The sequence below is a fragment of the Apteryx rowi genome, unplaced genomic scaffold, assembly GCF_003343035.1.
Source record: "Apteryx rowi isolate R43461 unplaced genomic scaffold, aptRow1 scaffold_209, whole genome shotgun sequence".
NCBI lineage: Eukaryota > Metazoa > Chordata > Aves > Apterygiformes > Apterygidae > Apteryx > Apteryx rowi.
This window is the reverse complement of record NW_020448408.1, coordinates 1,245,046-1,257,252: the sequence shown is the minus strand read 5'-3', so window position 1 is coordinate 1,257,252 and position 12,207 is coordinate 1,245,046. Positions and strand designations below refer to the sequence as shown.

The 12,207-nt window shown below is 38.4% G+C and overlaps 1 protein-coding gene across 1 annotated transcript in view; it reads right to left on the bottom strand.

Annotated features, from left to right (window-relative positions):
• Positions 1-12,207, bottom strand: part of DNAJC3 (DnaJ heat shock protein family (Hsp40) member C3) — a 49,053-nt gene that overhangs the window by 12,656 nt on the left and 24,190 nt on the right. The window contains exons 7-11 of the mRNA XM_026064078.1: positions 6,761-6,913; positions 5,235-5,416; positions 3,079-3,198; positions 2,116-2,221; positions 1,905-2,025 (exon numbers count right to left, since the gene is read on the bottom strand). Of these exons, the coding sequence (XP_025919863.1) occupies positions 1,905-2,025; positions 2,116-2,221; positions 3,079-3,198; positions 5,235-5,416; positions 6,761-6,913 (682 nt within the window). The remainder of the gene's footprint in view (positions 1-1,904; positions 2,026-2,115; positions 2,222-3,078; positions 3,199-5,234; positions 5,417-6,760; positions 6,914-12,207) is intronic.

The following is a 12,207-nucleotide window of genomic DNA, read 5'->3' as shown; positions in this document are numbered from 1 at the left end:
GAAGGAGAATTGTTCTATGAGTATTAAAATTAATGGAACCAGTTTTCCAGCAGATTTAAGGCCTACAAATCCTATTCCTTATCACATTTGACTGAAACAGCCCAAGGCTTCAAGAACTACTGCATGAGTGAGCACTGGGGGGGCAGAACACATAGATTGTCCAAGTCTCACTCTTGGCCTAGTTTTTCATGGAAACAAGATTCACCACATTAAATTTTGAAGATTCTTATAGCACAATAGCACTTAGTTCTCTTAAAGAGGTTACAAAACAATGTAATGGCATACACTCAATGACGCCAATTAGTTCCTACTTTCCAAGGCTGTAGATGGGACCAAGTAACAGTCCTATAGTACTCTGTCTTTGGGGAAAATAAGGAACGGGCAACAGGTCTGGCACGATCCCAGCAGAAATTGCTGGCAAGAAAATTCCAGAGAGAAAGAAAAAAAGAAAATTAAGTACTCAAAGATTCAGCTCTTTTGCCACTTTCCCTGCTCTAGAGTTGATTTTTAGTCTCACAGGTCACAGAAGATCCACAGAGTTGATCTGAGAGAAAAACGGCTATCACTCTCCTTGCTAATGCTCTTTGGAAGAGAAGAGGGTTTCTTGATGTCAAAAGGCACAGAACTACAGCCACTGCCAGCTTGGAAAATAGATACTTCTAAGACTGTTTATGCAGGCAACTTTCAGCAGCAAGCATGCCTGCTACAGCAGGGGGAAGTCCAGTGGAGCCAGCCTCTCAGTCAGCTAAAAGGATATCCAGAAAAATTTGAACCTCAGCTCTAGCATCATGGACCACATGAAGAACAGCAGAAAGAAGCATAACCACAAACTAGGACTTCCCCATGCCACCTGCCTCTGTCTGTAGTCAACATCATCATTCACTCTGCTCACAACAACATTTAGTTGTTTTTCCAGGTCCGGCCCTGTGAGATTCCTCCCTTACAGCCTCATCAGCACAATTCCATAATTCAAGAAAAGTGAGGTTCCACAATAACTTCTTTCCATGCAGGGCACTTTGCCCCTTTTGAAGTTATGTTAACAGAACCAGTCACTTCCCCTCAAACTCACACCAGTAACAACTGCATATGCATTGCAATTTATGTAACTATTCCCTGTGAAGTGAGCAACCTCCAGTGAAGCATCCCAGGGTTTTCTGCCCCTCAATACATTCATCATCCTATTATCTTTCTCAGAAAACTCAGAAATTTAATGACATTGAATTTTTAAAGTGCTTGCTGTTCTTCTTGCTGTGTTTCAGACTGCTAGATACAGTCCCATGTTAAGGGTTGCCAGTCCGCACGCACAGAGAAATACACACCAGTACACACTTCACGCAAACCCTGTACAGCAAATGCAATCTCAAGAGCAGATTCAAGTTACTGTTCCTGGCAGCATTACAGGGATTCAGGGAGGTGAAGCAGTGTGTGATCTCTTCCCCTGCACTGAAAACATGCCAGGGAGAAAACAATTTTGTTTCATGCTGTTATGTACTTCCATTTCTCCAAGCACTCACCTAACACATCCAAAGGCATTAAAACAGAGTCCTCCCAATGGATTTATATGACCCTTACTATTATTACCATTTACCTATAAATGGAATTGTTCGACATTGCTGATTATTTAAAATATATTTAAGTAAGTCTGAGTAAGCTGTATCCTTTTCTAAAGGATCCTGGACATAACCCACCATTTCAAAGACAACTCTGCTGAAGCTAGAACAAGTGCAAACCACAAACTAATCAAGATAAATTTAACAGGAGATACTTGTGTAAATCTGTAATTACTAGCACTGACTAGAGGTGAAAACATAGTGTAGAATCAAAGTGCATGTTAAAAGTTTTTGCAACACTGACTGCATCTTAAAGGTCCCCCAAATTTATGTAGGAACTGTAGATAACTGTACCTTCCTCATATAGGTCTTCTAACAAATAAGCTTCTGCTCTGTCTTTCAAAGCATTCACATTTGTTGGTTCCAGCTGAAGAACTTCTGTACAAACTTTTATGGCTTCTGTAGCCTGCTGATTCTAAAGAGAAGGAGGAAAAAATTCCAAATTGTGTTTTCTTTCYTTTTTTTGAAGAAAGAAACTTACAGAGGGACAGAGAAGTAGAATTACCTTTGATAAGCAGTGGCAGATCCTTTCTTTGGCACGAGTAGCATAAATTGGGACTTCTGGCTCCGTTTTCATCACAGAATCATATTTACTGATAGCATCTTCATATCTGTTTTAAGCAGAGATGAGCACGGTATCATGAAGTTTAATAACTATTTCAGACTGCTGTCAGAGAAATTTAGATTTTCACATCTTTCTAGCAATGCATCTTAACTGTAACAGCCTTAGGGGTCCAGTGCGAGGCAGCACTATGAAGAAAACTTTCAGCCACTTTAGGAATTATATTCCCATTCCCTTTTCTGTGCTATGAGACACAACAGGCACTATGCTGCAAGCACTGTATTATTTGCCTTTTTTGGGACAGGAAAGAAAAATTTCCTGACACCAGTTTGAACAAGGCAGTTGGGTTTTTTTCCACCTTTTTCTCAGCAAGTCACATAGTAAAATGTATTTTGCTGTGACAGTTTTAAGAAGGCTGAAGTTCAACAGTTAATAAGACGTGCATCAGAAAGTATTACCTAAAAATGTTAGTGTGTGACTGAACTCCTGGGTTGCTACAAGCTAGAAACAACTCAAACTTTTAGTTCTTGGATGGCTCACTGAAAATGTGCTGATACTGGGTTAAATGAAAGACTAGTCTTCAGACTAAAAGCAGTAATAAATCAGCAGTGTATCTTTAAGGCAAAAGTCTAAAGATATGGTGCTGCAGTATCTGAGAATTGACAAACATTATCCTCATCTTCTCCGCAAAGAAGTTAGATAAGCAAAGGTAAGACAGTGGCATCACAAGGATTTAGAATAGGATTGTCACTGCATGAGTCAATATTTATTTTAATCATAATTCGAGAGCTGTGTTCACTTATCCACTTCAATCGACAGATGCAAAAAGCATCACTCAAACAGCTCTTCAGTCAATAATGAACTGGTGCCTCAGTAGCGATCCTTTCCTATAGAATGAACACTTACCTGCCTTCTCTGATGAATTCTTCTGCTGATTCAATCTGTTTATTGAGTTTCTTTACTTGTTTATAGAGAGAGAAACATTGCTTATGGTCTTGGTCAAGTTTCAGACACTCCCGGACTTCACTTTTCACATGGGGGAGGAAAAACAAAACCACCACACATTATGGAATTCCATATGAAGACACCATGCAGTATCTATAAGCTATCCAGAACAATGACTGACTGCTTTACACACTTTCCCTCCTTCATTCAAAAAAATTCACTCCAAGAATTTAAAGTGAGTGAAAAGAGAGTCTTCCTGAACTCAGGAAATATTCGTTTGTTGTTGCTTTTAATTATTTTGCATTGCCAAGTATTACAAAACTGTAAAAGAGTTATATTAGTAACAGAAAAACAGCAGAAAAAAATATACCCTGGGAAATAATTTATATCCAGCTTTTAGCAGATACAATCATTTGTAATTTTCCTGTACATTTAACTTTGATATATTACAGCAAACTTATGCATAAGCATATTTAACACTGCCTGAAACAGACAAAGTTCAGGTAAGACCCAAAACTCTACTTCACAAAATATCAACCAAAACTTAGCCTGATTTTTCACTCTGAAGACTGTTTAATCAGGCCTTGATTAAGGCAGGTATCCTTTTAAAGAGACAGTGGTCTTTAAAAGTCTCCAGAATGCAGTCATTAAGGAATAAAAGTTGTCTATTCATAAAGAGTCATCATTACACAATCAATGTGGGATTTTCAGAAAAAGATAACAAAATGCTACACTACTCTTAAGCAAGGAAACAAAATGTGAAAAATCATTAAGTCTGTACAGGGAAGAGGAAGAAAATAAGAGAAAGACTAGATTAATTACCCACTAAATCCAAGAGCTATAAGACTTCTACCTTTCTTAGTACATCTTAGGATGCAAAAAGTAATATCAGAGCAGAATAAAGGAAAGATACCTATTCTTTCATTCTAATACCATAACATTATTCAAACAGCTCTCTCAAGTGCATTTATAAAACCTTACATTTGGTTATTAGCATGGAAAGTCCTTGTGTGATTTCACAGGACAAAGTGGACTATAAGCTCCAGAGATTAAATATATTCTAGAAAGRGGATCTCTAATGCAAACAAGTTGGCTAGGTGGTATCTACTATGACGAGCATATATATTTTTGCCCAGATATAAAATAAATTCATGTAACTACAGTCACACGCTGTTTGCACCACCTGCCTTTGCCACACACTGCCAAGACAAGACAAACTCAGGCTTTTTCAATTGCCCTCACCTCCTACTGAATAAGTTTTGTGGCAGAAACTATACTGGAAAGAGAACTCTGGAGATGCAGGTAATGCATCTGAGACCATGAGCTTCACAGAAACTGCTCACATGCGACACAACAGGATTATGCCATTTGTCCCAGCTGAGCTCAAGGAATATGAAGTGAACAGGCTGGACTGGGCAAGGGTAGTTATCCCACAGGCCTGATCAGGGACATAAGGGAGTAACACCTAAATCTAACTGAAGAGGAACAAAAGGGTAAGGGGTTACAAATATCATCCAAAGTACTGGAAGCCATCGGCAAGAACGAAAGACTTAGCTCTAGATCCCCAGCTCCTCAAGTCTGGATACTGCCTTTTGTTTTTGTTTTTTAAACAAACACACACACAAACTTATAACCCTTTATTTCCACTCTTAAAAATAAAAACCTGACCCTAAGACTTACCTTTGCTTGTTTAGTAAATTTAGCTCGAGTCAAGGTTCAGGGGAATCAAAACAAATAACTAAAAAACCTCTCCACCAAAGCAAGTTTAGAGAAGCATATTCTTCCAGGGAAGAGAAAAAAAGAATAAAAATAGTAAATGTAAGCAACTCTGATAGACCTGCACTATGGCATTTATTTAACAGAACAAGATGCTAGGAAGTATTGATGGCTGGCCTGCAAAGAACAAGCATGGTGCCTTCACTGCCAGATCTTAGCACCTGAAAAGGGTTAGATTCAGAGTAGAGTTGCTACTTCATCAAAAAACAAAAACAAAAAAACAAAAAACCCACAGCCAAAACAGACAACAGGGATATTTCACGGCTCATCATGAACTACGCAGTTTGTCACACTACGTTTTCTGTCTTAATTCTTACAAATACAATAAACAGTAAAATTACCTGAGTGATAACTCATGGTCCCCAAGCTGATAATATATTCTGCTGATTTTATAGAAGGCTTCAGTGTTATCATTCTTTAATTTGGCAGCAGCTTTCAAGTCACTAATGGCTTTACTTGGTTCCCCTTCCTTTATATAGCACTCAGCTCGAAGTTCCCGAAGCTCTGCATCCCAAACACAAACCTTGAGAAATCAAAATGAAAGCTTGACTTTGGTCCATAAACACTTCACTTCTCTCTCCCCTCCACCAAAGAACAGTCCCATTTAATTTCATTTTGCCAACTGCAATAGCATAAGGTTCAAGCGACATGCGGAGCACATGAAATCAGCATCTCCGCTTCCTGGTAGATGCTGTGATGCACCTGGCCAAATAGAAAACAAAGGCCTGAAAAGATTTTTTAATGATTCAATGAGCTCATGCAGGGAGATGAATTAAATCCACTGGCACTGCTTAAACTGGGACAGTCTGCTGAACCTCAAAAATCATAAATTACTGCATCTTTGCAAAACAATGAGGGAAATGAACAGCAAGAACCAAGCTGTCAGCTGTCTTTTAGAAAGACAACTGCAGGTAAGCTTCAGCTATGCCAGACTTCACCTCAGTATCTGGATTTTAAAGATTTATACAGAAGTAACTATGTCACTTAAGGCCAAGGATAATCACTTGCAACAAATTGCCTTGCATAATTCATTTTATAGTATTTACTCATGGTTTTATTTGTTTTTAAACCATGGTTTTAGAGAACTAGGCTTTTGTCTCTTCCGCTTTTCCATGCTCCTCTCCATAAGCAAACTTTGGCAGTTTCTTCACTGAAAGATAGAAGTGCATCATAAATCCCAAATCAACAATGTTAATTTGCACGTAAAAAGTCATAGCAGTTAACTGTCTCTGAATACATATTTCCGTAAGACACAGGATGCTTACATGATTGAGTTATTCACACTTAACAGACTACCAGACTACCTTTACTGAATGAGGTTCATCTACAAATATAGATATCTGAGGAACAAGCTGCGAATATGGATAGCTATATACATTTTGACCTTTCATTACTTTATTTTCTCAAGAGAAGAAAGCACCCACTCCACAGTGAAGATATGCCTATCAAGTATGATATTCAGCACAAATGAATTGCCTGCATATAGCTTAAGAAAAACCTAAATGTAAAAGACCCACGCCTCCTTTATTTGGCAAAACACCATTGCTTTGAGAATAGCTTTTTTCCCTAACTTCCCCAAGAATACTGAACCATGGAATAAGGGAAACCATATCAAGAAAGTTATCTACAATAGAAGTTTGGCTGAAATCATACCTTTAACTAACTACAGTGACCTACTATTTTAGCTTAGCTGCAGCTAGTGCTCAGCTTTCACTCTCCAACTTCATTATGGACTGCTGGTGCTCTGCAAAATTGAGCCAGTTACACCAACTGTTTTCACGTTGGTGAAGAAGTTGTTCAAACAAAAATACACGTCAGACGGAAGCTCTTACTTCCCTTTCACAGTACCATTTCACTTAACACTTACTGCCAAGATTTCATCAAGAAGAGAAATAGTGCCTTCGTAATCCTCTTGCTGGTAGGCAGACAATGCTTGTGAATGCAGGCGCTGTAGCTCATCAGATTTTGTCAGCTGAGACTGGGCTTCTTTTTCCTCATTATTGCTGGGATTGGATTTGAGCTGCAAACATTAACGAGAGAGACTGAACTGTTTGTTCAAGGATCTCTGTCCTATTAATAAAGATATCATGGAAAACTGACTGAAGCTGCAAATTAAGCAAAATGAGCTTTAAAATTCCACTGGAAACATTTTCAACTCCAAAACTGAAAGAAAAGAGTTCTTGGCCTCTGTACAAGTTGTCAGAAATCAGAGAATTCTTAATTCCTCCCCTCACCCTCCTTGATCATTTACCATTCGATATACGATACACAACAACAGGGCCCTTCCTGGAAGTCATGGACCTCCTCAGCTGTAACCTAATTCATCTCTTTGCAGACAGTTATTAAACATAGGATTTCTCAGTACCATTTACCAAGTATATCCATGCAACATATTAGATGCTCCATTTCAAGCAGGATACATATTTATAAATTCTTTACAGAAACAAATGCAAGATGTCACAGCTAGTATTACTGTATGACTGCATTTATTATTATTATGCTTTCCCAGAAAGACTGGCTATAGCAAAAAGTAAAGTTGCTTCAGATGGGTGAAGGGCTCAGCTGGGAATTCCTGCACTTTGCTTTATGTGAGGCTTCATATAGGTCTAAGGTTCTGTCTCTAAAGGCCCTCCTTTCTCAAACCCTTCGGACCAAGCAGGAGGAGTTGTGTTGGAATTACCTCCATTTGCATATGCAGCTTTACATGTTCAAAGAAAAAAACAAACCAAAATTCTCACAGACAACTCTGCTACTACATAGGAGGACAAATAGGGCCAGGAAGACTCATTTATTCCCTTGCAAAACCAGGACATCATTTGTAGAATTAGCATAGCTCCAGTAAGACACTGGCTTCACACTTGCAGCTGATCAGAATGTCTTCCAGAGAGTTTTAAAGGGAGGGATCAGCAGGACTTCAACTCATTTTTATTAAACTTGCATGACCTTGCATTTTAAACACATAACTTCTTCTAAAATTACAGAGTTCTCAAAGTCATCCAGTACTTGCTCTTTCCTCCTTTACCTTGAAGATGCCTTCCTACATTTTTCTCATCAGCAAGTTCTTGAAATGCTCATATTAAGTCTCTAATGTAATGTAATAAGATCAGCCCTAAGAATTCCTTTAACAAGATTTCCCCTGGTTCTAACACTTAAATATATGAAAGGAAAAAAAGCTGAGCAAATGCAAGCCTAAATGCAACATCAAAAGCATGCACAGATCCCACCTCTGTTTTAGATTCTTCATTTAAGATCTCTTTGAACCTTATGCAGTTATTTATTTAGTCTACCAAAAATCAAGTTGCATTTAAACCTGAAATTTCTTACATTCCTCTTACACTTTTTCCTCTCTCAGCAGCAGGAGGGGAGTGTGATTGGAATTTTTTTCTTTGTAGGCTGATGCCCAATAGGTGTCTCAAAAATGTTTCTGGTTCGAATAGAAACTCTGTAAGTCCTCACTGCCGTGTATCTTCTTTCTCCCCAAATCTGGAGCTAGCAGCACATCCAAACTTCTGCATTGTCAATTTAAAAAGTTCCAGGACTACAAACCTTTTTCAGAAGTTCTGAACTCTTTAGTTCCAGCTGACTTTCTTAGTTTCCTCCCTTGATTTTTCAACCCTTTAATTCAAAAACCAGGAACCTTTGCTACAGATAACTTCATGCTTCCATTTAAACTGAATCAATTCAAGTTATTTTCCACAAACAGTTTTTCTACTAAAGTCAAATACTTACAAAAAAAACCTCACTCAAAACATCACTCTCCTTTCAGGGAATTTTCATGGACAATCTGTTAATAAACAAATCCAAGAACATCATGTCTAATACTACTTCAATAACTTCAGTTTTGTATTACATGCCAGTAGTTCTCATTCTGTTTTGTAGGCTCCTTATACCAATGTACAAACATTTTCTGACCATGATAACTGAGCAGTCTCTTTAGTAATAGTATTATCTACTTGCGCTAATAAAGAAAGTATACATAAGTACTTTCATCTTACTATCCATTCATCCACCACATGGCTGAAGCCTCATTTTCCTCTTTGAGACCTCCCACTAACCACTGAGGTCACACTACTGAGTCTCCCTAACACCTCTCAAAAAACTCACATTCAATCATTCTTTCCCTTACTTTGACCATCCTTCACTCATCTCATGAAAACACTGTGCTCCTTAGAATCGCAATATGTTTCTTGTAGCTTATTTGCAGCAAAACATCAGTGGAATACGGAAAACAAATGCTACAGGGGATTATTAAAATAAACTCCCACTGGCAGGCAACAAAGACCCATTTGAGTGAAACATCCTAGATAATTTTAGGTAGCACAAACTGGCCAGTAACAGAACAAAGGGAAATCTTTCAAACCATCGTTCAAAGCCCATCAAGTGTTTGTATGCTACAGTATAGTGAAAATATACATTCAGCAGAAGCTTTTAATAAGTAATTGGTATTTTGCCATGTCACTCTAATCTATGATGTTAATTAAGGAAAAAAAAGCCTGTTCATTAAGCTCCCAGAAAATAGCTGGAAATGTTGTTTGATATTCTCATATCGGTTTACTTTAAACAATTTTTCCATCCTTTTGCCCAGTGATCAGAGGACTGTCACATCACTACCAATAACTGAACTGCAATTCAATTATTCCTTATTCTCCTTTGAAACACTAAGCTCGAGGGTGACAAGTCAAAACAACTGCTTGCATCTTTTCAGACCCCAGACAAGTCAGCAAAGAACAAGCACCAAGTGTCTTAAATTACTAAGAAAGGAGTAAAGGATTAATAAATAAAAACTACCTCAGCTGAATTAATACAGGTCTAAGGCAAATCTAATAGTCCTCCATGTGCTTCATCAAGGGCCTCAATGCACAGATTAAAGGTGTGCACTACTCAGGACTGCTGGACAAGTCCATTGCTACTGGTGAACATGTTCCAGAATGGAGTGACTGCTTTTCAGCGCAGTCCCCAGTAAACATTAGATTTAAATGGACTGCAACAGTTAGTAGAAGCCAGAGAGCTAAGACATGCAGTGTCTACCAAGGATGATGGTGCAGGTCTCTGAATAGCCACAGTGCAGCAGCCCATGGAAGATACAGACCCTGGAGCATCTTTGTATTAGGGACAATACTTGGGAGGTGGGACCAGTAACGCCTGCATCCAAGGCAAAGGCAGCCTGCTAAAAGGGAACTTAAGTTATTTCCCCAATTCAGAGCAAGTATTTGCAAACTGCTATACATGTGACACCACCAGTAAGCTAACCATGTCAAAGTGGTACATAGAACCAACCAAGATCAACCCTCGCCCTCTAAAAAGTCTTCTCATTTTTCACTACAGGAGACAGCAAATCTTTTCCCATGGTCTGGCACAGAGTTGGAAAGTCACGTGTTGCCTCCATTTGAGCAAAGCGCAAGACTAGAAGCAGCGTGTGCCTTCCAGACACACACGTGACAGTACAGTGCAAGAAGATGCTGTAATCACTACTACTGCTGTGGGTCAACTCACTTTTTTTGACATCATTTAAACAAGTTAAATTTGAGAACCCCTTATTTAAATAAGTTTTTGATCAAAATTTCACTTTCTGCAAAAGACAGTGCCCAAACTAGAGTATTACAAGTATTTCAAGAGCAGCTACATGCAGACCAAAAGCCTTGGAGATGTTTATAGCTGATACAAAGGACTGTCAAAAGGTTTGAACCCCAAGCATTTAGAGTTTGGCAGTTCACCTGCTGTTCCAGTGCAGGAAGTAAAGCAGTTTACGTTCCAGTAACAAGCACTAGTCATCTTTTACAGCAGCTTTCATTCACTACAAAAAGCAAAAAACCCCCACTGCTATTTCCTTTACAGGAAGCAATGAAGGCCAGTATCAGGGAATGTCTTTATTACTAAAAGAGTAATTCTCTATCACAGGTTTACTACTATAAACACTGCTTTATTTTTAATTTACAGTCTAATCTCAGTATATGGGGCAAATATTCCAGAGCAAGCAAAACCCCCACTTTTTTTGCAAGTGAGCAAGATTAAAGAAAACAAAGTCATGATCCTCATCCTATTCATCAAACAGAGCTTTAGAAGCATTTGAATTTATATTTTTCTCTTCTTCATGACCAGTGAGGAAGCTGGCTTCTTCCGCAGAACTTTCTAACTCAAAGACTTGACACAAAAACTTTCCAACATTCACCTTGCTGCACCCAGGACATCTGCAAAAAGATATTAGTAATTCACTCCTTCAAAACCAGCAATTTTTGGCACCTAGGAAGTGCTTAGTTCATTCCTACTTGAAGTAATGAAAACCACACGTATGGCAGGCTTGTATTTGCAGTCAAATATCCAGYATTTACAAGTTTTCTGCTGAGAAAAGCCTTTTAACAAGCTAAACAATTAATGCTGTTATTCAAGAAACAACTTTAAAAAATCCTCAACCCTGCCATACTTCATTATATTTCATAACTTTGTCAACATGACCTTTCTAACCATACACAAAAAATTACAACAGCCACATACAAAGCTACAAAGATAAATATAATGCAGCAACATTATTGCTTCAGAAAACACTTAGCTGGTATATTAGCAGTGACAAAAAATTGAAGCTAGACTGACACTAAAACTCCATGGGATCTATTTGCATTTTGTGTGTCAGATGCAGCTAACCTGAAGACACCACGTGCCAGTCTGAGTTAATTCAACTCTTTACTGCAGTGTGTTGCACCCACATGTATCTTACAATTATATTCTTTGGATCAGCAATAAGTTTTTTATTTAACAAAGCTTTACAATGTTCTCCATTATCATGCTAAAGAAAGGATCCTCAAACACAGAAAACTTGTTACAGAACACACCACTGGAAATCATGAACATGGAGCATGTGACTGTCTCCTAGGGCTGGTCAGGACTTCCTGCTTCAGGACCTTTTTTTTCCCCCCTCCCCTCCTCACTCGCTCCTCTTGAAGCTTAGGGAAGAGTTACAAAATATGAGTAAGCTGATTGGCTTGCCATGAACCTGTCTGGCTTCCAGCTATATAGTCCCACGTCTTCCTTTGCACTGGCTCTGAATATCTAGCTTCTCATTAACAACACAGCAAAGTTTTGCATTTAACACAGGAATCCTAAGGAAGAATAGTAGTAGGTATCTTCAGGGAAAGAAAAAAAAAGTCATAATCTATGTGCTCAAGGAGTCTAGATTAAAGACATACAGGCAATTCAGCTGTAGCATTTGTGCCATAGTACGTATTATACACAGATACTAACAAACATTCTTAAATATTGTTGCTTAAAAAATAGAATATTAAGAAACTCCATGATGCAGTTTTCCAATAAATATACTTT